Source organism: Hyperoodon ampullatus (genome assembly GCF_949752795.1).
Source record: "Hyperoodon ampullatus genome assembly, chromosome: 20".
NCBI classification, from domain to species: Eukaryota; Metazoa; Chordata; class Mammalia; order Artiodactyla; family Ziphiidae; genus Hyperoodon; species Hyperoodon ampullatus.
The window spans coordinates 25156046-25182876 of NC_136933.1; the positions used below are offsets into that span (position 1 = coordinate 25156046).

Consider the following 26831-nt stretch of genomic DNA (forward strand, 5'->3'; position numbering starts at 1 on the left):
GGGGTAGGGAAATATAAGCTGAGTCTAGAGCATCTTGTGGTGTCCAAAAGTAAGGAAATACTTTAAAAAAAAAAAAGGGAGGGGGGCGGATGGGAATATGTCAGATGTCAAAAGGGCAGAGGCCAACCTGAAAGCAGTCCAGTGGCTAAAGCTGGAGCCATTTGAGCAAAAAGCAGATAATGGTGGTATTGGATTATAACTCAAAGGAGAAGATAAATACCCCTGAGTTTATGGGGATATAACACATGAATACGTGGGGAAGAAGGGTCAGCTCTTCCTGACAGAATAATTCCAGTCAGTGAATGTGGAAGGGATAGGGACGTAGAGTGTCACCATTAGGACACCGCAGTAATGATGGCCGCAGGCAGAGTCCACTGATAGGTGCTGAGATTCGTGGGTGAGATGTTAAGGAAAAACAATATTTGCAAAGCGTCCTCCAAAATATCTGTGAATTCACAAAGGGGAAACAGTAGCTTTGCAGTTGAGAACCCTGGCAGATCCCACCTTAACCGAGTGGTCCAGGTGACATGACCAGGAGCAAGACACAGGGGCAGCGTGTACCCGGATCGCATAGGTCCGGATGGGGTCCTGGAACGCGAAGGGCACCAGCGGGAGGCTGGCGAGACGCAGGTCTGTGGGCGAGTCCGCGGTGCCGCGCCAGCATCCACTCCTGGCTTTGGTCGCCGTCCTGCATTCATGTGGCATGGTGGGGAAGCTGGGGGAGGGGACTTCGTACTGTTGCTGCAGCTCTTCTTGAAGTCTAAACCGATCTTTGAAAGTTGCTTTAAAAAGTCACCATTGAGAACATCAACAGGCAAGCCAGTGACTGGGAGAAAGTATCGTGTTTTGTAAGCTGTCACTAAGCTGTTTTCTAGGCTCCGTTCTACCTGCTCACACCTCCCTATGACGCTGCAGCCGGTGGGCCCTGCTAGGCCCTGCCTGGGGAGGGTGCCACGGGGCCTGTGGGGTGGGACTGGGGCAGCTGCTGCCGGGGCCTTTCTGTACCTGTCCCCCCAGGTCGGCAGCACTGGACTCTCCCTCCGAGCTTTTCTGACATTTGCAGACCTGGCTCATCGTGTCCCTTCAACACCAGATGCTGGTGCCCCCACCCCACCCCGCAGGTGGACCCCAGGCCCTCGGGGCTTCTCATCTGAGCTCAGACTCCAGCACCAGCCAACAGTGCTTCCTCCTGCTGGTTCCAGCCTGTGCACTTCGCTCTCCCAGTGCAGTGTGGTGACGGCTGTTTGCAGTCACTACCTCTGGAATGCTTCAGTGTTCTTTTCGGCTTTTAGGTTACCTAGTTAACAATGTTTTGTACATTTTCATTTTAAGTTTCTCTGTTAAAATAAGTGATGTGGCTTCTGCGTCCTGATTGAACCCAGCTGTTATACTGACAGGCTTTTCTTCCAGGATTTCGGCAACTTAGTAGAGACAAGCAACTCAGTTAGCAGCTGGGAGAATGACTTGGACAAACATGCAAATGGCCAGTAAGATAAAAGTTCAAATCTTTAGTGATCAGGGAAACTAAATTAAAACCCCAGTGATGTGCACCTTCGTCTTGGTTTTGTTGTAAACCTAAAACTTCTCTAAAAAATAAAGCCTTTTAAAAAAGCTGCAGTGAGGTAGAACTATCCACCCACCAGAATAGCTGAAATTAAAAAGGCTGACAATAAATGGTGATGCAGATGTGGAGCAAACGGAACTCCCCCTTTCAGCTTTTCACCATTGAGTATGATGATAGCTGTGGGCTTCTCATATATGGCGTTTATTATGGTAAGGTACGTTCCCTCTATACCCTGTGTATTGAGAGTTTTATCGTAAATAGATGTTGAATTTTGACAGATGCTTTTTTTTTTGCTTCTATTGAGTGATCATATGATTTTTTTTTACTTCATTTTGTTAATGTGTATTACATTGGTTAATTTGCAGATGTTGAACCGTCCTTGCATCCCTAGAATAAATCTCACTTGATTATGGTATATGACCCTTTTAATGTATTGTTGAATTCAGTTGGCTAGTGTTTTGTTGAGGATTTTTGCATCTGTGTTCATCATTGATATTGGCCTGTAATTTTCTTGTGGTTTGATTGTGTGGTTTTGATATTAGGGTAATGCTGGCCTCACAAAATGACTTTGGGAAGTGTTCCCTCCTCTTTGATTTTTTTGGAAGACTTTGAAAAGGATTGGTATTAATTCTTCTTTAAATGTTTGTTAGAATTCACTAGTGAAGCTCTCTGGTCCTGGACTTTTGTTTGTTGGGAGGTTTTTGGTTACTGATTCAGTCTCCTTACTCTTAATCAGTCTGTTCAGATTTTCTCTTTCCTCATTATTTAGTCTTGGTAGGTTGTGAGTTTCTGGGAGCTTAACCATTTCTTCAGGGTTGTCCAGTATGTTGGCATATAATTGTCCATAGTAGTCTCTTAAGATCCTTTATTTCAGTGGTATGAGCTGTGATGTCTCCTCTTTCATTTCTGGCTCTGAGTCCTCTCTCTTTTTTCCTTCCTGTGTCTTGCTAAATGTTTGTCAATTTTGGTTATCTTTTCAGAGAACCAGCTCTTAGTTTCATTGATCTTTTCCATTGTTTTTCTACAATCTTTTCAAAGAACCAGCTCTTAGTTTTATTGATCTTTTCCATTGTCTTCCTACTATTTGTTCCATTGTTTTTAGGCTTTGTTCTTCTTTTCTAGTTCCTTGAAATATAAAGTTACATTATTTAAGATTTCTCTTGTTTCTTGGTGTAGGCACTTAACACTATGAACTTTCCTCTGAGAATTGCTTTTGCTGTATACCCTAAGTTTTGGTATGTTGTATTTCCATTTTCATTTGTCTCAAGGTATTTTTTTGGTTTCTCCTTTGAATTCTTCTTTGGCCCATTGGTTCATTAGCATGTGTTTAATCTACACATATTTGTGCATTTTCCAGTCTTTGTCTTATAATTGCTTTCTTGTTTCATATCATCAAGGTCAGAAATGTGCTTGATATGATTTCAGTCTTTTTCTAATTTATTGAGACTTGTTTTGTGGCCTTATAATATGATCCATCCTGGAAAATGTTTCCTGTGCTCTTGAGAAGACTGTGTATTCTCTTGTTTTTGGATGGAATGTTCTGTATATGTCTGTTAAGTCCATGTGGTCTAATATGTCATTTAAGTCGCCTCCTATTGTTGTATTGCTGTCTATTTCTCCTTTTAGGTCTGTTAATATTTGCTTTATTTATTTAGGTGCTCCTGTGTTTACAAATGTTATATCCTCTTGTTGGGTTGATCTGCTTATCATTATATAATGACCTCCTTTGTCTCTTATTACAGTCTTTGTCTTAAAGTCTATTTTGTCCATTTCTGATGTAAGTTTAGCTACCCCAGCTTTCTTTTGGTTTTCATTTGCCTGGACTATCTTTTTCCATTCCTTCACTTTCAGTCTTAGTGTGTCTTTGCACCTGAAGTGAGTGTCTTGTAGGCAGCATAAAAATTGGTATTGTTTTTTTAATCCATGCAGCCACTCTGTGTCTTTCAATTGGAGAATTCAGTCCATTTGCATTTAATGTAATTATTGATTGGTATGTACTTACTACCATTCTGTTAATTTCTGGCTGTTTTGTAATTGTTCCTTTCCTCTTCTCTTGCTTACTTCCTTTGTGGTTTGATGGCTTTCTTTAGTGGTATGCTTAGTTCCCTGTCTCTTTATCTTTTGTGTATCTACTATAGATTTTTGCTTCGTGGTTACCACAAACCTTACATAAAACAGCTTGTATTTGTAATAGTCTGTTTTAAGTTGATAACATCTTATGTTTTGAATGCATTCTAAAGCTACATATTTACTCTCCCTCCACGTTTTATATTTTTGGTGTCGATTTACATCTTTTTATGTTGTGTATCCATTAACAAATTATTGTAGTTATAGTTATTCTTACTACTAGTATTTTTGTTTTTAACCTGCACACTGTCTTTATGAGTGATTAACCAACTGCCTTTACATAGATTATTCTTAATTTTACTACATATTTACCTTTACAAGTGAGATTTATACTTTCATGTTTCCCTCTTTGTATTTAGCACCCTTTCATTTCGGCTTAAAGGCATCCCTTTAATATTTCTTGTAGGGCTGTTCTAGTCTTGATGAACTCCTTTAACTTTTGCTTCTCTGGAAAATTCTTTATTTCTTCTCAATTCTGAAGGACAACTTACTGAGTAGAGTATTCTTGGTTGGCAGTTTTGTTTTTTTTTTTCAGCACTTTGAATATATTGTTCCACTCCCTTCTGGCCTACAGAGTTGCTGCTGAAAAATCTGCTGATATTCTTATGGAGATTCCCTTGTATGTAAGGAGTTGTTTTTCTCTTGCTGCTGTTAAGATTCTTCTCTTGTTTTTAACTTTTGAAACTTTAATTATACTGTATCTTGGTGTGGCTTTCTTTGGGTTCATCTTATATGGAACTCTCTGAGCTTCCTGGATCTGAATGTGTGTTTCTTTCTCCAGGTTAGGGAAGTTTTCAGCCATTATTGCTTCAAGTAAGTTTTCTGCCTCTTTCTCTCTCTCTTCTCTTCTGGGACCCCTATAATGTGAATGTTGGTCTGCTTGATGTTGTCCCATAATGCCTTAAGGTATCTTCACTCCTTTTCATTCTTTTTTCTTTTGGCTGCTCTGATTGGGTGAGTTCCACTCCCTGTCTTTGAGTCACTGATTTTTTTCTTCTGCTTCATTTAGTCTGCTTTGAAACCCCTCTGTTGTATTTTTCAGTTCAGTTGTTGTATTCTTCTGCTTTGTGACATCTATTAGGTACTCTTATATTTTCTATCTCTTTGTTGAAATTCTTACTTTGTTCATCATTTATCCTTCTCCAGAGCTCAGTGAGCATCTTCATGACCATTATTTTGAACCCTTCATCAGGTACATTACTTATTTCCATTTTATTAAGGTTTCTTCCCTGAGGTTTTATCTCGTTCTTTCATTTGGAACTTAATCCTCTGTTTCTTCATTTTCCTTGACTCTCTGGGTTGGTTTCTGTGCATTAGATAAACAGCCACCTCCTCCAGTCTCGAAGGAGTGGCCTGGGGTAGGAGATGAACCTTTCTGTTCAACCCTGCCCCAGCTCTTGGTTGTCTCTCAAACCTCTGTGATTGTCCAATCAGCCTACTTTATTTTTAGTCTCTCTCAGTAGTTGAGGGTGTGCCAAGACCTGTCAGTGTCACAAAGGGGACCATATCAGTTGTTACCTAGATTCAAGCTGATTGGAAGCCAGACCCTGAGGCAGCAGCTTATGCACGTATACCTCTCAGGGAAGACTGGGAGGTGGGCTTTTCTGTCGGTTTCCTCTGAGTTGAGCCCTGGGGTAGCCAGTTAAGAATGGTTTCCTTCTCTGCTACTGTCCTGTTGAACCCATGAACACAGTACCACTGGCCACCAGAGCCAGGCTATCCAGGGTTGGGTTCTCTGGGCAGCAGCCATGACAGTCCGCGTACCAGGTGTGTGCATTGCTCCTCGCTCAGAGATGCTGATGACCCGCAGTGGGGCAGGGAGAGAGTATGAATGAGGTGCCTGCCAGGCTCCTGTCTCTAGAGAGGGTTGCAGTCAGCCCCCAGATGAGTATTTCATTAGCACCCTGCCCCTCCGGCCATAGCTGAAGGTAAACTGACAGGCCTCTTTCACAGGGAGGCTGGTGCGTTTTGGGCTGAGGTCTCTGTACTGTGTTCTGGAGGCAGCTGGTGGGGAGCTCTCTCTGGATGTCTGGGGGCTTGTCTCTCAGGTGCGGGTCTTAAAAGTTGGGGTGCTGATGTGGGTTCACGTCCCTCACTCCTCAGAGAGAAGCTCCAGCCTGGGAGTTCCCTCCCGACTCTGGGCAGCCCCTTGGGGCTGAGGTTTGTGGTGAGATGTGTCAGGGCTTCTCCTACCCACTTAAATGTGTTGTTTTCTTGTTCAGCTGATGTGTAGGGGTGCTCTGCTGGTTTGGGGTTTTTCCCCAGGGAAAATTGTTCCATATGTAGCTGTCAATTCCGTGTGTCTGTGAGGAGGTGAGTTTGGGGTCCTCCTTTGTCACCATCTTGAACTGGACCAGAGGCAGTTTTCGTGAGGCTTTATAATTTGTTTTAGTATCAGGTAGGACTAGACTTCTCCCACTGCTGTTCTTGTTCTGAATCGTCTCCTAATTCTTCCTCGCTTTATTCTTTTTTTTTTTTTTTTTTTTTTTTGCGGTACACGGGCCTCTCACTGTTGTGGCCTCTCCCGTTGTGGAGCACAGGCTCCGGACGCGCAGGCTCAGCGGCCATGGCTCACGGGCCCAGCCGCTCGGCGGCATGTGGGATCTTCCCGGACCGGGGCACGAACCCGTGTCCCCTGCATCGGCAGGCGGACTCTCAACCACTGTGCCACCAGGGAAGCCCCCTCGCTTTATTCTTAAATGACCTTTGTATTTAACTAGCTCTAAGGGAAAAATCTGATATTTTTTTATTGGTTAAATTTATATTTTTAAAAAACTTGTTTCATTTCTTCCCATTTATTTACAAAGAGTTTTACAAAGTAGCCTTTTACGATTTTTAAAATTTCCTGTCTGTGCTTGTGATTTTCTTCTTGCCATTAATTTTATATAGTGTACTTTGTCTATTTTTTCTGCTAAGGTATCTAGTGGTTTATCCTGCTGGTTTGTTTTGTCCAGTGAACCAGCTTTGGGGCTTATTTTTCAGTTCTACTCTTTTACTATTTATTAATACCTGTTTTATCTTTTTTTTTTTTTAATTTATTTTGCTGCGGTGGGTCTTAGTTGCAGCACACAGGATCTTTTAGTTACGGCATGTGGGATCTAGTTCCATGAGCAGGGATCGAACCCGGGCCCCCTGCACTGGGAGCGTGGAGTCTTAGACACTGGACCACCAGGGAAGGCCCCACCTGTTTTTATCTTTAACAGTTCTGTCTTTTTGTTCACTTACTCTTTTTCTAGCTTTCAAGTTGTATGTTTATATTATTTACCTTTTTATCGATATATGTATTTAATGCTATAAAGTTTCCTGTCACAGTTGTCTTTCTTGGGTCCTGTAAATTCTGATGTGTACTTCCCCATCCTGTTATACGTGTGGGTATTCGGTATGGTGTTTGTCTTGCTTTGTGAGCCAACCCCAAACACTTTTCCTTTAAAAGTGAGCCAAGCCCCTTCACACTTACTGCTCTGTTTGGCCGCAGTTCCCTGAAATTAGTGTTTTGGATGTACAGTACACGTCTGCATCTGTATCTGTCTGTCTTTATTTATGTTCACCTCTCTCACAGACACAGCAGAGAGTCTGGCCCCTTGTGTTTTGTTTTATTTGCTTTTACTCTTTTGATATTTAGGAAGTTTTTTACCTCTCATTTTCACCTTTGTGCTCATACCTTTGTGTAGGATCCTTGGTTTCTTCTTTTTGAACACTGACTGCTGGCTCCGTGCAGTGTGTAATATTGCAGTCAGCTGCTGACCTGTCTCCCCTGCCCTCCCCTACCTTGCTAGTCATTGTTCTCTGCTATGTGTCTTACAGCCATCACTTGCTGTGTCTTTTCTGTCATCACGGACCCTTCGTGTACGTGTAGAAACATGGAATTCTACAAGGACATACATGTCACTTGTTGAACACCAGCCTTCTTGCCTCTGCCCCTCTAGTCCTGGTGGCTTCCCGAGCTCATTCTGTAATGGATTCTCCACTCATTTCCTGGTTGCAGTACTTCTCTGTTCATGCACATTCATAACGTTTGTTGTGACCTTTACCTTGAAGACTGGGTTTATCTAAATGATAAATCCTTGACTCACTTGAGTATGTTAAGTATGTCACCTGAACCCATTCCATTCCTGGCCTGTGATTCCTCCTACAGAACAGCTGTCAAGTCTTTGTGTCATGTTATGGACATGCACTCTTAGAGTAAGCGGGAGTGTGACCGTCATGCGGTGCTCGGTGGGTCTCGGTCAGGCGAGGCAGCAGGTTGGAGGCAAGCCGTCAGAGCACGCCTGCGGGGCGTCGGTGGAATGCAGAGTGTGGCCGCTGTGCCCTCGTGCCCTCCCGGCTCTCTCTCATGGAGTCTGCAGCTGCTGTGGTTGGACTTCTTACACGGCCCTTCTCCAAGAGAGCTCCCTCTGGAACCTCTGAAAGATGGTGTTCCGCTCGCCGAGTTGCATGGAGGGTGTCCCCTGCTTCTCCCGCTGGCAGAGCCGTGGGGCTGCCTAGGCTGCTGTCCACCTTGGTCTTCAGTATCCCATCCTGCCATCTGCCTGCTGCTCCCTTCATGCATCATGTCTGCATCAGATTCCTTAAGCATGTCACATGAGATGTTTAGGTCAGAAATGCTAATGCTAAAACCAAACAGGTTTTGCATTTTTTTTACCTTAAAAAAATTGGACCTTTTTTTTAAATATATTTTTTGCAAAAGAGGCTAATAATACACTGATGCAAAAGTGACTTTATATCAGGAAAACAAACATGAACATTTGGCCAGCAGGAGAAAGTAATATAACTCTGACCCTTTGTGGGTAATGTGAGGATAAAAAGCTAAGTTTAATAGGTGACTGGCATACAACTGAGAACAGTAACCCGGGAATGTTAGAGCAGAGACTGTGGCCCTGCTGGGAGAGAAGTTTCTTTCACTGAGAGAAACGCCCGTGGAAGTCAGCTTGGCAGTCAGTTACTGGTGACTGTGTCTGAGGGGTTCCTCTGTTTTGTTTTTTAGTAAAATGATCACATTTTGTTTGTCATGTTTACTTTAGTATGTTAAATATTTCATTTCGCTGAGTTTTTTTTCCCAGAGTCTCCTCTATTTGTATGGTAGAATTGATAGCCCTTATGTGCTTTCAAGAGCAATACCAACTGAGGTAATTTAAGAAGATAGAGAATTGTATTAGTTTTCTAGGGTTGCCATACCGAAAACACAGTGGTATAAGACAACAGAAATTTTTTCCTTGCAGTGTGGAGGCCAGAAGTCCGAAATGCAGGTGTCAGCAGGGGTGGTCCCTTCTGGAGGCTCTTTGGGAGAATTTCTAGCTTCTGGGGTTGCCAACAATGCTCGCCGTCCTTCAGCTCCAGTCTCTGCCTCTGCTGTCACTCGGCTGTTGTCCCTTGGCTGCTGTCACCCGCCATCCCCCCGAGTCTGTCCTGTGTGGCCTCTCCCCATATAAGGTTTAGGGCCCATCTGGTTAATCCAGGATGATTTTGTCTTGAGATCCTTCATGTAATTATGTCTACAAAGACCCTCATATTCACAAGTTGCAGGGGTTAGGACTTAGACATATTTGAGGGGCCACTATTTAACCCAAGGCAGTAATAAATATTTCTGGTTTAGTACAGTTTTTAAGATTCTGATTTCAAGCAATTGGGTGGGGATGGATGCTGCAGTTTCCCCTCCTATGAAAAATCCTAGAAATGATAAAAAGGATATATATTATCTTAAATACTGTAAATATATATTGTACTTGAGAAAAAATGGGGGGCACAACTCTCAGTGTCTTGGTGCACCCGAAAGGGTAAGGAGTCTGTGAGACACACTTGCATGGTCTGTAGCTGAAGGGCTTCCCGGTGGGGAGAGTGTGGGGTGGTATCGCCAAGGAGGTGGCTGCAGCAGGGGGCTCCTCCCAGGGACAGCCTCGGGGTATTTACTTGAGAAATGCAGTAGGAGCACCAACAGAACACATGCTGGGCATCCCTCCCTCCCCCAGGCCGTGGAGGTATCTGACGCCAGCACTGAGCAGTGATGTGGTCAGGGCAGCACCATAGGTGGCCGGGGTGCCCGCAGTTCCAGACCTGATATACACACGGGCCAACAGCACAGCCCACCTATTCCCCATCTCTCACTGAGGGCCAGGCAGGGGCACCCAGGCAGCAGTGCCTGCCCATCCCCCAGCCAGGGGGTAGTCCAGCAGGAATCCCTGCCTTCTGGGCACCTTTAAGAGACATCGGATGCTGATGGGAATGCCCCGAAGAACTCATCCATGAAGAAACACTAATTACACAACTCACAGCAGGACTAAGTATCATCCTGAGACGTTTACACCTGAAATGATAGCCTGTCTGGGATTTATGTCAAAATAATTGAAGTGGGTCCCCGGCCAAGAAATGGGTGGAGAGAGAGATGAGGTAAGCTGGGTTATGAGTCGATGATCGTTGAATGATGAATTGCCAACCAGAATGGAGAGGAGGGTAGTAATGAGGTTAATTCCTTGTCTCTGACAGGCAACTCAAAACAGAGGTATGTGCCTGGGTTTTTTGTTTTGTTTTGTTTTGAATTATAAAATTAGCAACCAGAACAAGTGAAGATAGAAATAATGAAAATTTACCCAATTCTCAGGCGTGAGATTGGCAAGGGAGACTTTTCATTTTATACTTGGTTGTTTTTTTGTTTTTGTTTTTAGCACAAATTACCTTTATAAATATTAAAATGTAAATCATTCACAAATGTTGGTAATTTTTCTTACTAATTACAAAACTTTTGTGACTTGTCTTACAACATTACAGTTACGAACTGCCGATTAACCATTTTCAAAACCGGAGGTTTACCCTCCCTTGTCTTATTTCCTAGAATTGGGTGGAAATGATTGGAAGGTGATAGCCCATCACAGAGTATTGCATTCAAGGCTGTGCTGACCCAAGAAAGGTCTAGGGATGAAGCTTAAGACCATGTTATGTGACTCTTGAGGAAAATGTCACCTGTTGTCTAATGGGTCATCACTAGGGTGAGGATCATAAGGTGGGAAAAGGTCAGGTCACACTTGGACAATGTTAAAAGCTGCAGGCTGACTTCAAGGAGTGAGTTAGGAGACTTCTTTCCTCGGCCCTTGGTTATTTCTGTCAGGAGATTTTTTTTTTTAATTGAAGTATAGTTGATTTACAATATTGTGTTAGTTTCAGGTGTACAGCAGAGTGATTCAGTTACACATATATACGTACATATCTATTCTTTTTCTAATTATTTTCCACTGTATGTTATTACAAGATAGTGAATACAGTTCCCTGTGCTATACAGTAGGTCCTTGCTGTTTACCTGTATGTCAGGAGATGTTTTTGATGGTTCTTCTCCACATGCATCCTTGTCTTGGTTGGAAATGGACGTGGGGTGTGGGGAAGCCATGCACCTTTGGTGGGTTTATCAGAAAAACATTCCCGAGAGAGAGGGTGACGGAGTGCTGAGCGGTGGGCGTGGAGAGCTGAGAGTGTCGCCTTCGTAAGTCAACACGGTTGAAATGTATAGATGTCTGTGCTTCCTTCCTGTACGTCTGTCCCCTGGGCCTGTTGCCTCCCTTCAGAGGGCCCAGCCCTCCCAGGGCAGAGTCAGGGCAGAGCACACGTGGGCGCTTGCCCAGTGCCCCTCGCTTGCCTGCGCCTAGCCGGGCCCGGCTCCCTCTCCCAGGAGGTAACGGGCGGCTCCCGCCTCTCCTGGTGCCTGGTTTCCTTTCTGTGATGCTGTTTCTGGAGAGCACTGTACTTCTGCTTTCCCTTGATGCCTTTGTGATTGTAGTTGGAAAAGCTGTTCACATTTGAAATCTTCTACCTTCAGTATTTGAATCAATGACAACAGACCAATGTGAAATACAGCCGGGATCAACCCATTTCTGTGAACTGGTGTTATTTAACACCTGCCACTGAATGTTGTTTGTTTTTTCTAAATGCACTTTTGCTTGTCTTCATGATTTACAACTATTGCCAGTGTTCTTTAAGTCTATTCTGATGGTGATAAATGGATTCATTTGGGAAAATCAGCTGCTTTGATTAAAAGTGAATACAGGTTAGAGGAAGGAGCTTGTGTACAATTCTCTTGTCAAAGAGTGGCGATGAGGCAGCCAGCAGGGTTACTCCCTCGGCTTTGAGTGTCAGTCCCTGGCCCTCCGCTAGCCAGCTCATCTCCACAGAGCCCCTACTTGCTGTCAGACTGAAAATAATCCAGCTGTCAGTGTGCTGAACATAAAAATTGTGTGCATCTTTAGTTTTGAGGGGGTGGACTGCTTTTTGCATAGTCTTATTTATTTATTTTTTACTACGAGGAAGAAATTTTTTTAAAAAAGAAAGTGTATTCAAGTTGTTTAGTTATCACCTTATGATTTTATTTTCTTATTTCATCCAAAAGAAAAAAAAAAGAAAAAAATGGGAAACCTTTTAATTAGATGTATTTAAGTGGAGAAAAGAAATGTTTTACTTCATCTGGCTTCAGTTAAACACCTTAACAGGTAGCATTATTTGGTTGATGCTTAGTAAGGAAATACAGTAGTTCCAGTTAAGTCTTTGGAAGTATGGGGACAAAGAGAAATGTTGAGTTTACTCAGCACTGGGTCAGGGATATAGCAAATCATTAGTATTAGGTATCATGTTGTCACATTAACTTTTTTCCAGAGTATAAACTATAAAACTATAAGTTTTAAAGTCTGAAACTCCCTTGGTTGAGCATTTGAAAATCCTTAGGCGATTCTAAAACTTGTGCATCACTTCCTGATACAGCATTCTGATAAGAACCAGGAGAAATCTCAGGTTTCTCAAAACAAGCAAAAAACGTAGACATTAGCCTTGTAATTTCAAACCTGTGATTTGTTGCTTTGAAAATTAAGGATTGCTTTCAGAATTTAACATGATTTTTATTTTGGGCTCCTGAATTGCAAACCAAATATTTCTTTTTTCTTTTTAACAAAAGAAAATCCAGATGAAGAAACCCCTGTAAAAATATTTTAATAAAATGTATCTTTATTTCAGTATCTTAAATAGTGAAGATGAAGAAATATTCAATAATGAAGAGCATGAATATGCATCCAAAAAAAGGAAAAAGGACCATTTTAGAAATGACAAAAATACTCAGTGTAAGATCATTTTCATTAATAATTTCATATTTACTTGTTGAATATGTTGATAAATTGAATTGCATTGACAGTGCTGTCTTACGACGGTAAATGCTGATACAGTTATATAAGTAGCAGCACTGTATCCAGAGTTGCCCACTGACTTAGTGGTCAGATATTTGCAGCTCAACCATTTAGTTGAGTAAGTCATTAGTAAGATTTGCTACAATGAAACCAAAGACAGGAAAACCTACAAAACAGCCTCTATGTCTGAATGTTGAATAGCAGTCCTCAATTCAGGTCCATTCCCTCCCAAGCAGTGAGGCCAAACCTTAGGGACCTTGACATTGGGCTTTGGTGCAGGAGACGCTGCTGGTTCGGAGCAGAAGGTAGACATGGTCAGAGCTGGAGCCATGCAGGCAGGACGGGGATGGGGAGGCTCTGAAAGGGCCCCTGTGCAGATGCCCAGACTTGAGTCCCTGAGACCCTGTTGGTGAATTCAGTCGTGCGCCCTCTGGAGGCCCCCATGGACAAAGTAGTCATGATCCTTGGAGCTTTGGAATATGAGTGACTTGGAAAGTGTATTTAAATGGAACACCATATGGGGCAAGGAAAGAGGAAGAGAACTTTTATTAGGGTGTATACCAAATGCACTTTTATAACCATTTATGTTTGGATATGACTGCAGTCACTTGGTGACACTATTTTCTTCCAGGTTACCTAGACGTGGTACTGTCATAAATCATCTTTCATGTAAAGATGTTTCAGTACCTCTTAAACTGATATTAGGAAACGAAGCAATTCTGGTTGCATTTAGCCAAGTCAAAGCATCTCTTATCTATATGATGTCAGATAATTTTGTTAGCATGTGCCACTGTTGAAGTTCCTTAAAATCTTCATTTTGTAATGATTCACCAGCTTTTAAAAACAAAGTTAATTTTTATTCTAGGTTTTTATCGTGAAAAATGGATCTATGTCCATAAAGAAAGCACAAGAGAAGTAAGTATTCTGTTATAAATAAGAGTATATATTTTGTATTGTTACTGTTGAATATGTGATGTCACATTAAATTGTTTCTTTTGCAATATCAGACCTGTGTCCACATTCTAAGAGGTGAAAGCGTAAGAGGGTCTTGAGACAGTGTTTCGTGTGTGTGGTGTATGTCAATGCCCCGTACGAATCTGAATCAGCAGAGAGTTGTTTCAGAAGAAGTATGGACCCCCAGGTACTTGGATATTTCCTCCCCTGCCCTCCCCAAAAGCTGTTGGTAGTGAGCCTCTGGTACTAGTAGGGCTGTGTCTTGGCTCTACTGTGTTTTGGGTTGGTGAGAGCAGTTTGTAAACCCTTCATTTATCTTGTAGAGTAGTAGCTAAGGTGATGTTGGTAGTTAAGCTGGAATCTGCAAAGAGCAGTTCGAGCCCTGCCCGCCTTTCTTTTGCAGAAGGTCTGTTCACCTCAACTCTGCATGTTTCCTTTTTCTCTTGGTATCTGGAGAAGCTTGCCTCCATCTGTTGTCTGGGAAACTCTGCATTTGCCTTATTTTGCAACAATGGGGGGAAATATTCAGGGAGCAGTTGTTTAGCATGTATTATGTTAGCATAAGTTAGGGGTTCCAGAAGTGTTAATAGTGGGTGTTCTGAAACCAGTCCAGCTTCCTAGAAGCTTAAGGATTAGATTCTGAGATAGAAAATTTATCCAACCTATTTGGCGATGGTTAACATTGTTAAATGGGTATGAAACCACCCTAACCCGTAATATACACTCCAGTACACCATTGGGAGGCGTGTGGCGAATCTGACCTAGTTTGAGCTTATGAAAGACTGTTAGACATTTGGACTTCCCTGGTGGCACAGTGGTTAAGAATCCACCTGCCAATGCAAGGGACACGGGTTCTAGCCCTGATCCGGGAAGATCCCACGTGCCGCGGAGCAACTAAGCCCGTGCACCACAACTACTGAGCCTGTACTCTAGACCACGAGCCACAACTACTGAGCCTGCGTGCCACAACTACTGAAGCCTGTGCGCCTAGAGCCTGTGCTCTGCATCAAGAGAAGCCATTGCAATGAGAAGCCCTTGCACTGCAACAAAGAGTAGCCCCTGCTCGCCGCAACTAGAGAGAGCCCGCGCGCAGCAATGAAGACCCAATGCAGCCAAAAATAAATAAAATAAATAAATTTATTAAAAAAAAAAAAAAGAAAGACTGTTAGACATTTCATTTGCTGGGTGTCACCACACTGATTACAGGACAGAGGTCCAGGTTCGGCTGCACACACAGCAGAGGGGGAACTTGCTGTGAGTCTGCGGGGTGTTGCATGGGTCCTGGGAACCGGCACAGGCAGGCACAGGAAGGGACCAGGACTCGGAGCTGGTCCCATCTCTCTCCGCATCAATCATGCCTTTGGTCTTCTCACCTGGGGCCCGCCAGGTGTTTGCTGCTTGTGTGCTTCAAACGTGTGATTTTACTTCCCCCCAAAGAAGAGGCTGTTGTGAGATGGGTGGCTGCCTGGAAGGAACACCAGTGTTTGGAATTCTGTTCACTGAGAAAGAGAATAGTTACCGGCTGTGATTGATTTCAGGTTATGATCGATATCCAGTTAATCTTGGCTTCCTCCACAGCTCCCAGGAAAATATTTTGTACTTAGTGGATATTCAGTAAAAATACATAATGAATGTTTTAAATAAGTGTATCTTGTTGGCTTGTGCACACATTGAGAGTGTTGTTGGGATTTGGGTGTAAAACCAAATCAGCCCTCACGGTGCGTCTTCCGTCAGAGACTAAGGATTTCCCCTCCAGCTCCCCCTCTGGCCCCGCTCCTGTCCTCTGTTTGAAATGTGAGGCGTGTTTGTCACCTCATGTCTTCTGTGATTATTCCCCACTTTATCTGTACCCACAACTCTGCATTGAAGATCTCTTTATGTTCTAAGTATTCCAATACAGAAGATGGAGTTTAAAATGTCTTCTGAAACCTAGGGTAGAGATCTGTACAAACCAGTACGGAATATAGGGCATGTCACTGCCCACAGTCACGTCCCGTCACCTCTAGCCCTTTGCACCCACACACTGGTATTCAGAACCCCACCCCACTCAGGTGCCTCTTGGCCTTGATCCTGAGCGGCTGGGCGTACGTCCAGGCCTGAAGGCACACAGGACTCCCCGCAGAGGAATCGAATTCCAACGTGTAGTTTATAGCAGATGCTTCTTCATAGTGGCCAAGCATGATTTATGTATTAGTAGTTGCACAGCCTAGAATACATCCAGTTATTTTATGATTTTAGGCTTAATTTTGTCCTCCCCCAAATGCATGCCAAGAAAGGAAATTGACAAATATTTAATCAATATTTATCCTTGTCATTAAGTGGTGTAGAAATGTCAATGCATAGTGTCTTGATTATACATAAATGACTTAAATTTAGCATTGTTTTAATTTTACACTATTTTCAGCTAAATATCGAATAGATCATAATAAGAACGAATATCCTTTGCCAAAATTAAAAAAGAAATCGCGCAGACTAATTCACGTTAACTGTTAGCTCATTTTGACTCATGACTCATTTGACAGATTTTCATTTGTGTCTGTTTTTCCAGAGACACGGCTACTGCACTTTGGGAGAAGCTTTTAATCGCTTAGACTTCTTCAGTGCGGTCCAGGACGCCCGGAGGTTCACTTACGTGGCCAGAGTGAGTATTTTATTTCAGAGACACTTGATGACACTTTGGAGCGACTGCCTTTTGAGGATTATCATGTGAAATATTTAAGATGCTTTTGACAGCTGCGTACAGTTGTGCTTGTTCGCTGGTAGAGAACCCCTGGGGGCGGGCAGTCGGGCGAGGCTCCGGGCTGGCACTGGGGCTTCTGCAGGCTCCCGCAGGGGCAGGGGCACGCTCCCCGCCCGTCGCGCTGTTGGAGATGCAAAGAGAAGGCGGAAGTTATCCTGGGAATCCTTACTTGGTGGCTTCACATGCGTTTTCTACTTTGTGTTTTTCACGGAGTATGATCCCTGCTTACTAGAGGGACAGTGGGCTAACAGAAAGGAGGAAATTTATACCGAATGGAACTCCACAGAAGCCTTATTGTGTTAATAACATGTTTTTAGAGGAAATTTTTATCTTGGCCTACATTCAGAAAAGAAAGGATCTTGGGCTTCCCTGGTGGCGCAGTGGCCACAACAGTGAGAGGCCCACGTACTGCAAAAAAAAAAAAAAAAAAAAAAGGATCTTGCCATATATTCCATTTACTGTCTGCTTTTATTTGCCTAACACATTTATTCACCCTCTTACTATTATAGGCAAAGAGTAAGTGATGGGTCACGAAGCTGTTAATTTTGGATTTTTTTTTTTTTTTTTTTGGCGGTACGCGGGCCTCTCACTGCTGTGGCCTCTCCCGTTGCGGAGCACAGGCTCCGGACGCGCAGGCTCAGCGGCCATGACTCACGGGCCCAGCCGCTCCGCGGCATGTGGGATCTTCCCGGACCGGGGCACGAACCCATGTCCCCTGCATCGGCAGGCGGACTCTCAACCACTGCGCCACCAGGGAAGCCCAATTTTGGATTTTTAATGGTGCTGTGAGACTCTGGAAAGATATTCCTTGTAATGGCTGCTAGGCATTTGGAAGTGCTACCGGAAGGACAGAAAACTGGGTGGTTAAATGATTTTAAGCCTGAGTGTTTGGTTTGGTCCCAGTCAGAGTTTGCCGGGCATCCATGTGACCAGCACCTGGGGTTCCTAGCCATGTGCTCCCTGCAGCCTCGCCAGGTGGGGGCTGTGTGGAGGCCGTGGTCCCTCCAAGGGTTCGAGTTCTCCCAGGTGCCTGCGCACCAGACGGGGGCCTCCGCCAGCTACCTCTTCCCTCCAGGTGACCGAACCGGGATTTGACTCCACTTTGTAGAAATGCCAAGATTTGAGTATCCAGGAAAACGTGTGTCAGCAGAGAGGTCTGTTTTACAGTAAGCGTTTACCCACATGCTTTTTGATAGTTCAGACCATGCTTATTGTCTAATACCAGCCGCTCTGGACCGCAATCCACACAAAGGATTTTACTCGTGGGGGTGTGAGAGAGACTCGGGGGCAGGACGGAGACGCGGGAGGGAGAACCGAGCCTCCTGGTTTCGGTGTCGGGCTTTCTGCTCGTCTTGCTGGTCCAGGCCCTTGGTTTGCTGACCAGAGAAGGTCTGAGCGTTCTGTGCTCTGTGTCCTACTGAACCTGGTCGCCTGAACAGCCTTGGGATCTTTGTTTTGTCCGCATGCTGATCTCTTTTTCACTGAAGAGCCTTTCTTCAGATGTTGTCCTCATCCTCGACAGTAGTACCTGGCAGATCGTAGACTTTTCTCTGCTGGTTCTTTTGTAGTATGTGTAAAAAAATACATAACTAAAAAGTAAAATGCATGGTGTGTCCACGTGCAAACGCATGAAGTGGCATTTCTCTGCATCACCTCTAGAAACGGCCGCCGGGGCTGGTGGCTTTGGCAGCTGCTGAGGCCACTATACGAGGCCCACCAGCACCAGTGGGCCCTCCCACACGGCTGACCTATCTCTGTGGCACTTCCGTGATGGCCGAGTGCTCCCGCCAGGTGGGGCCTCCCCATCAGGGATCCTCACCTCTCACCCTCCTCCTGCCCCTGCTTCCTGCTCCTTCAGACCCTTTCCGAGGCCAGTTACCTTCCCAAACTGATCTGCTTATGTCTACCTTCTCCGAAAGACAAAGACAAATGAAGCCAGCTGTCAGTGACTCTGTGATTGGGTCCATGTGCCGTGGCCGTGGTGTGCTGTCCCCTGGCCCTAGTGACTCTGTGATCGGGTCCACGTGCCGTGGCCATGGCGCATTGTCCCCTGGCCCTAGTGACTCTGTGATTGGGTCCATGTGCCGTGGCCATGGTGTGCTGTCCCCTGGCCCTAGTGACTCTCTGTGTTCGGGTCCATGTGCTGTACTGTCTCCTCTCCCTTCCTTTTCCTCCTGTTGCCTCCCCAGCAGGCCTGATGCCCCCACTTGCTTTCTTTTGATCGTGCTCCGTGCCTCACCTCTGGGTGACATGTCCCCCTGCACTTGCTGCCACCTTGTCTGTGGGGGTGGGATCCCCTCCCCCTCGGCACCCGCCACTGGGGTGGAAGCACTGCTTTGCGGGTCTGTTAGTGCGTCATCGTGCGGTCAGTACCCCTGAATCGCACTGAATCGTAGTTGGCCTCAGTGGCTGGAGCAGTGTACTTGGCACTTCTCTGCTGCTTTCATGTTTACACCACACTTACCAGGACAGTGAGGGTCTCTTGCAGTTCTTCTCAACAAGACAGTTTCCCATAACTTGTGCTGTGTTGTCCAGATGGCCACTCCTTAATATTAGAAGAGCTGTAGATGTACACGCAGTGGTTTTGAAATGACTGATGAAAGAGCTTCCTTACATCTCGGATGGCATGCAGTAATACTTTCCCTAAGAATTTATATGAAAAAATTAGTAGAATGCATCTTTTAATTAACATTTTATATGAAATCCATTTGTTTATCTAAAATTAACATTTTAAACTGAGGCTAATCCATAATTACTACATAGTTTCGGAATAAAAATAGTATTAGAGTTTAGTGTTCAGTATAAATTGTTTTAGTTGTCAAAATAAAAATAAGTAGTTTGGAATGGAAGTTTAGTCTTTATTCTCCTGTACTTCGGCAGGAATGGAAATTTGACGTCTTCTAATTACACAAATCCAAATTAAATTGTCCCTTCCACATCCTGTATATGAAATAAGCCACTTTTGGTATTGTCTGTTAAAAAATATGTGAAATGTCTTCATGCCTAGGTTACTTTTACAATTTTTCAAAATTTTAGTCTGATTTTGAGGAATAAACATTGTTTTTCCAAGCTGCATTCGCTCAACTTTTTAAAGAATAGAGAACTAATTTCATGTGCCATGTTCCTCAGAACATGGCACGTAATTTAGGGTCACTGTTGAATCACATAGGCGGTGCCTGCCGGCGCTGGTGGGAATCGTAAGGAAACCTGTCAACGTGGGGTGTGAGCTGCCCCTCAGCACTGTGGTGGGACGAGTGGGTGGTCTCTCACACGCTCCTCGTGCATTCGGCCTGTTCTTAAACCTCATTCATGTTACGTTTTGTCCATCTGGCCACGGATAAGTCCAAACACCACTTCTTGCTCTGGGCTAACACGTGCATAAACACACACACCGCCTCCGCTGCTGAGCTTCGTCGGCACACTTGTAAACAGTCGTGTTCTTCACCACCATTCAGCAGAATTTGTGTTACAAATGTAATGCTGTATATTTAGTTTCAGACTAGTTGGTTGTCAGTGATATGGCTATTGTGTTAAACTGCTGTTAAAACTATCTTGTAATTCACCAAAAAATGCTTATTTATAGATTGAGAATGTTGTCTTGGCCGGCTACTGAAAAGCCCTTAGCATAATTTATTGAACTATTACATTTATTTCCAGAAAATCAATAAAAACTGGTCTTTACTCACTAGTAATTTTTCTCTCCTTAACTGATTATTTGCAGTTATTATTTTATAATATGTGCTGAGAAACTTCCTTATTGGGGGAAAAAAATGACAGTCAAGATGCAGTTTAGATTTGGCCCTGGTGAGTGGACAGTTCTTAATATCTGGTCCGTAATTGAGCTTACTTCTCATTCATCCCATTTATATGTAATGTATAAGTAAATTAAAAGCATTTTTGGTCAGTTTTAGGACCTTACTTTCATTAAGATAAATCAAAGACTTAAATTTGATGGAATTTTGAAAATTTTAAGTAGAAAAATTAACCAAAGGCTTGGAATTATTAGCACATATGTAGTTATTTTGCCACAAAGTGGGAGATTTATAGCAGTCAGAGTTGGTATTTTAAAAGGCCTTTGAAGTGGGCTTTTAGCTCGGTGTCATGATTGGAGACTGAGTGTCCACATCTTGACCTCCCACCTAGTAGTCGGTGTCCCCTGGTCTGAGGTGGGAGGGATGAGAATGTTGGTGCCCACATTGCTGAGCACCCTTAGGAGAGGTGCACGGTCACATCCTGTGAGGTTGACTTGTCTTTCCAAACTAACAGTGTCAGGGAATCTTCTAATTCACACTCCAGCCATAGACCTCGTCACATCTGTCAGCGATATGCACTGAAGTTTCAGCAGTGCAGAGAGGTGGCGTCTGTCCGTAGTGTCAGTGCACACCCGGCAACTGGGCAGCCCCTCAGTGCCAGCCCTTCCTAGGGGAGAGTTGGGTTGTGTCTCCCTGTGGGGCGTGTAGGTCATGCATGGTGGCTCCCTGGTGTCCGAGGCCCCCCAGCACTGCGGGGACAGCAGCTGCAGGTCCCCTGGGAGAGACGGGGTGTGCTCAAGGAGGGCATGGACTGGAAGGGTCGGCATCTGGGGGCGGTGGCTAAAGAGGCTGTCAAGAAACTCCCTGAGAGCAGCACAGGGTAGCAGTTGAAGTGCATAAAAATGCCAGGTGTGCTGTGCTTCCTTAAGTAGGTTCCTCTTAGGGGAAAAACTCTCAGAATCGTTCCGTTTATGTACCTTTATTTGGGTTATTTGGAAAATGAGTTTATACTTCATTCCCTGCCTGTGGTCAGTGAGCTTTGTTGCCATCTGTGATGACACATTATTCACTTTATTTGGCTTGTAAATGGTGACTTTTTTTTACCTTGGTTACCTTAACTTCCTCACATTAACTTCCCTGTAATTGGAATGTGTTACTCACTGAGGCTTGGTTTCTCTGAGCTTTATTTGAAGCCTCGTCACAGGAGCATCAGGTTTTATCTGTGACAGTAACTCAGCCTCTTGACGGCCCTTCCAGCTCGCCCGAGGCTCCTCCCTGAGCTCGGGGAAGCCGCGCCCGGCAGCGGGCCGTCCTGCGTGTCGCCCAGGGAGCAGCGCGAGGTGCCGGATGCTGGCTGTGTGTGCTGCACCGTCATATTCGTAGCGTTAGGAGAGTTGAACTCTGTGGCTTAGTAAAATATTTGTTGAGAAACATTTTAACAGACGTTAATACTCACTGCTAGCATTCATGGCCTGTTTAGAGAATAGGTGCTGCCCGGCGGGGCGGGATCTGTGAGGTTTAATAATTGATCAGGCCTTTCCAGCGGTGCTGGTGAACCTGTCGTCTGTGACGTATTTAAGTCCCTTCTTGTACTCGGGGTCGTACAGAAGGAATCTACTAACCCCCTAGTCACAGTAGGGGATCAGGAAATATTAATAAATACAGGGTGTGCTTAGGGTGTAACAGGTGCACTTATTAGGGTGCTTACGAGAAGTTGGTCATGGAAGGTTCATGTTTATACAAGGTGGAATTGCGCAGAATAGTAATTTCTTCATTCAGAACATTTCACTAAAGGGGTAGGACTTCCCAGAAGCGCATACGATACTCTTAAAGGATTTTTCAACAACTTTATGACTTAGAAGGAAGTTTGGCAGTGGAAACCGGATTTCTAAGAGGGATTGTTGGGTAGGGGTAGGGGATTAAGAGGAACAAACTACTGTGTATAAAATAAACAGGCTACAGGGATACACTGTGCAGCACAGGGAATGCAGCCAATAGTTTATAGTAACTGTAAATGGAGTATAAGCTTTAAAATTGCCAGTCACTGCATTGTGCACCTGAAACTTATACAAATGAATAAAATAAAAGGATTGTTGAGTGACTTGGCCAGGAGGATGCAGCAGGGCCGATTTCCTGGTTTTGCGCTGTGGCTCTTGAAGTGAAGGGTGCCAGGGACCAATGGTCGGGCTTGGAGGCCCCACGGACGCCAGGGGAGCTCTGAGAGGCCACAGCGAGTGCAGCCCCTCTGCAGCTCAGCCCGGCCCCCAGGGACTGCCCGCGTTTTGTCACAGACGTGTATGTGCAGGATCCCACCCTGAAGAGCCAGAGACGAGGGTGTCGGTGTGAGCCGGAAGAGGGGCAGTGAAAAGGTCTGGTGACAGGAGGCCAAGGGGACGAGTGCGGATGCGCCACTTGATCTCAGTGGACAGACCCTGAGTTCTCACTGTCCTTCGAGATGGCACACCTCTCATCACTGTCTTTCCATTTTTGTCCTGTGTCAGGATTAACTGCGGGAGGTGGTGGTCAGAACGGGACCCGGCCTCGGGCCGAGGAGTCGGGCGGCTGAGGGGTGGGCCCGGCCCTGCTCCAGGTGCACACAGGCCATCCCGGGAGGCTCGACGGCTCACAGAGCGCCCTCCCTGCCTCTTCACTTCTGATGCTCTGCCAGCTCGGTGGGCTGGGTCACCGTGCGCGGCAGATGCTGACGTGAGCCACAGAGGCGCTCACGTCTTGCGCATGGGTTGCCTGCGTGAAAAGTTTAGTTGTAGAGTTTTGCTTAAGTCTTTTCACTGTTCCACATTCCTATATTAGAGGAATGACCGTGTTTTTGAGGAATTACTTCTAAATAGCGAGTCTGCGGGCCTGAACAGCATCCCCCAAAGTTCACGTCCACCTGGAGCCTCAGAACATGACCTTATTTGGAAGCGGGGTCTTTGCACGTGTAATCAGTTAGGATGAGGTCCTGCTGGAGTGGGAAGGGCCCCAAACCGATGACTGTGTCCTTAAGAGAAGAGGAAACAGAGGCGCAGTCACAGGGAGAAGCCACGTGAAGAGACTGGCCCAGGGACTCCACAGCACTAGGAGCTGAGTGAGGCAAGGAGGTCCCCTCCCTGGGCCAGGACGTCCCAGGGCCCTGCCGACACCGGGGTCTGGACCTGCGGCCTCAGAACCGCTGACGTACCCCGCGCGGCGTGGGGCTGCCTCACGGCAGCCGCGGAAACTGTGCAGAAAGGCCGTGACTTCTCCCCTGGGGCACCGTGTGCTTTTCCCCTTGAGAGGAGCGGTCATGCTTGTTCATGTTTTGTCTTCTGCGAAGGACCAAGCATACTTCTTCACACGATAGTCAGATATTCTCACACCATCTCACTTCGAACATGTGGAAAATGAGCCTGTGTTAATTCCTGACATGCGTGGAGACATTTTAAAACAGTGGCCTTTTGAGTTCAGGGCGACTGTTGAGAGGGACCATCCATAGAATCTCTGACCTGAGCCTTTGTGTGTCACGTTGCAGTGTCTTGGGTCGCAGCCCAGCTTGGTCCCTGTCACGTGCCCACCCGCTGGGCACCCCCCACACACACACGCCCCCAGCACCCGCAACAGACCTGGAGCTGCTCCACTCGCAGTGAGGGGATGGATGAGCAGGTTGTCTTGTGAGTTGTTCTGGTGATTTTTTCCATGGTAAACATTCTGCACAAATTCTACCTGAATATGAACTGGCTCGTAAGAGACTCTAAAATAATTAATTTGCCAGTCGTTTTACTGAACCTGCAGGCATCTCCTCTTTTAAGAAAACTGGTATTTAGAAATGGAGGAAGTTCCTTATTAGAAAACAAATTCTTCACAAAAGGAATGCCCTCTGAGTTCCTTAGCACAAAAAGATACGTTTACATTTTATTAAAAACGTCCTTCTTATTGATTCAAGAATTGGCTATAGGCTACTTACTCCAGGAGTTTCCTCTAATTTTTCCCTTTAAAAAGTGTTGGATTAAAGTGAGCTAGCAAAATATGTAACTGCTCGTAAGAACAAGATTCATGAAGGATAAGAGACCACGTGGGACCTCCCAGGGATGCCTGCTTCCAGTCGAAGGAAACACTACTGGACACTAACTGGACAGTTTGACCTCAAGAGAATTAAATTAGATGTTGTAGCTCTGACGTTTTATGGGATGTGTGTGCCCAGCCAGCAGGAGTGCGCTGATTAGATGGCATGTCCTCTGGAAATTTGACATGTCACTAGCACAGAGTCTGCAAGTGTCCAGTACCATCTTCATTTTTCTTTAACTTCCCGCATATTTATGCTGCCAATAATGTAACTTGTAGAATGTGACCAAACGCAAGAACTAAGAAGTCTTTTAACAAAACTGAAATTATAGATTATGTAACAGTTCAGTTCATAGAAGATAACAGTTTTTCCTTCTGCCAGTATTAGAAGTCAGTGACTAGGATGAGAGTCAAATGAGGTGTTAATTCCCACGGAGGGTGGACAAGAGGGACAATCCGAAAAGAGGTCACTTCTCACAGGCCATCTGCCCGAGCTGGTCCCCCAGATGGGACCCTTGTTCTCGACGCAGCCTGCGTTCGCCCTGCGTGAGATACCCTCATCCCTGGGGGAGGAACGGGGCCACGGACCTTGAGAGAACCTGATGGAAGCTCCTGACACTCCCCAGAGAGTTATAACAACATGGATGCAGAGTCTGCGAACAAGCCTGGGTGCTGGCACTACTCTGGCTTTGTGAACATCTCCGCGAGAATCTGCTATTGCAGAGTTTAGGTCTCATTCCTTTTTCATTAAATACAGTCAAACTGAGAAGACTTTTAAAATCAGGTAATCAACTTGCACATCGCTGAAGCCTGTGGAAGCTGTTCGCTGCGTCCTGACACGCGTGAGGTGCACGGGACGCAGCGTGGCACGAGTTTGCAGTGTTTCAGTCCTGAATCTGGTCCCTGTTACTGTGTGACTTTGGGGTCATTTTCCTCATCTCTGGGCCTCAGTTCTCGCTGTGCAGCGTGATAATACAGCACGTCTCCTAGGGGTGTTGTAAGAATTAGGCAGTCACGTCCAGCCCTTCCGGTAGCGCCTCGGTAATAACGGGTCAGTGTGGAAATCTGCGTGAAGCCAGGAGTGAAGACGGCACGGCCCCCGGCCTCCGCCCGTTGAGGGTGCCCTGTGCTGCACGAGCGCTACCAGGTGCCCTGTGCTGCACGAGCGCTACCAGGTGCCCTGTGCTGCACGAGCGCGGCCCGAACACAAAACCTTCACCCTCTGTCCTTCATGCACACCCACGCTGTCATCCTGACCACATGACGCGTGCGCTCGGGCATTCCAGACGTGCCTGGGAGCTCAGATAGCTGAGGTTTTCTGTACTTTTATTTAATTCTAGCTTTAGTACATTATTATCAGAGAGTTCGGCCTGTATGACCTCTGCTTTTTTGAAATGTGTTAAATTTTCCTTTGTGGCCATTTTCATAGTTGATTTTTGTAAATATTCTATTGACACATAAGAAAAATGCAGATTCTCTATTTGAAGGATCTAAGTTTTTCTGCTATTTATTAAACAAGGTTTGGCAGTTATATTATTTATTTCTTCCACATCCTTACTTGTTTAGAATTGTTAAATTTGAAGAGACGTATAAAAATCTCCCACAATATTTGTATTTTTGACAAATTCTCTTTAAGTTTCCAACAGATTTTGTCTTATATATCTAGCTGAATAGAGGCTAATGCGTGGTTATATCTTCTTTGTAAATTGTCTTCTGGGGGCTTCCCTGGTGGCGCGGTGGTTAAGAACCCACCTGCCAATTCAGGGGACATGGGTTCAAGCCCTGGTCCGCGAAGATCCCACATGCCGCGGAGCAACTAAGCCCGTGCGCCACAACTACTGAGCCTGCGCTCTAGAGCCCGTGAGCTACAACTACTGAGCCCATGTGCCACAACTGCTGAAACCTACGCCCCTAGAGCCCATGAGAAGCCACCACAATGAGAAGAGAAGAGAAGCCACCGCAATGAGAGAAGCCACCGCAACGAGAGAAGCCACCGCAATGAGAAGCCCGCGTACTGCAACGAAGAGGAGCCCCCGCTCGCCACAACTAGAGAAAGCCCGCGCACAGCAATGAAGACCCAAAGCAGCCAAAAAATAAATTAAAAAAAAAAATTGTCAGGCTTCCCTGGTGGCGCAGTGGTTGAGAGTCCGCCTGCCAATGCAGGGGACACGGGTTTGTGCCCCGGTCCGGGAAGATCCCACATGCCGTGGAGCGGCTGGGCCCGTGAGCCATGGCCGCTGAGCCTGCGCGTCCAGAGCCTGTGCTCCGCAACGGGAGAGGCCACAGCAGTGAGATGCCCGCGTACCGCAAAAAAAAAAAAAAAAAAATGTCTTCTGCACTTTTATGTTAATTACCATTTTAACCTAAGATTTCACTGTCATCTATTAACATGGTCACTCTTGTGTTTGCACATCCCACTGTGGTGGTTTTTCTGGTGGGTGCCCTGTGGATAACTAGCTAACCCACCGTGCCAACCCCATGCCTTCTGCTAGTGAGTTCCG

General features: G+C 45.3%; 1 protein-coding gene across 1 annotated transcript in view; it reads left to right on the forward strand.

The window, feature by feature from the left end:
- The window catches only part of FBXO25 (F-box protein 25), a gene marked incomplete at its 3' end in the record, with an annotated part of 48059 nt that overhangs the window by 11003 nt on the left and 10225 nt on the right, over positions 1–26831 (forward strand). Inside the window, exons 3-5 of the mRNA XM_079726499.1 lie at positions 12677–12780; positions 13709–13758; positions 16346–16438. Coding sequence (XP_079582625.1) covers positions 12677–12780; positions 13709–13758; positions 16346–16438 — 247 coding nt within the window. The remainder of the gene's footprint in view (positions 1–12676; positions 12781–13708; positions 13759–16345; positions 16439–26831) is intronic.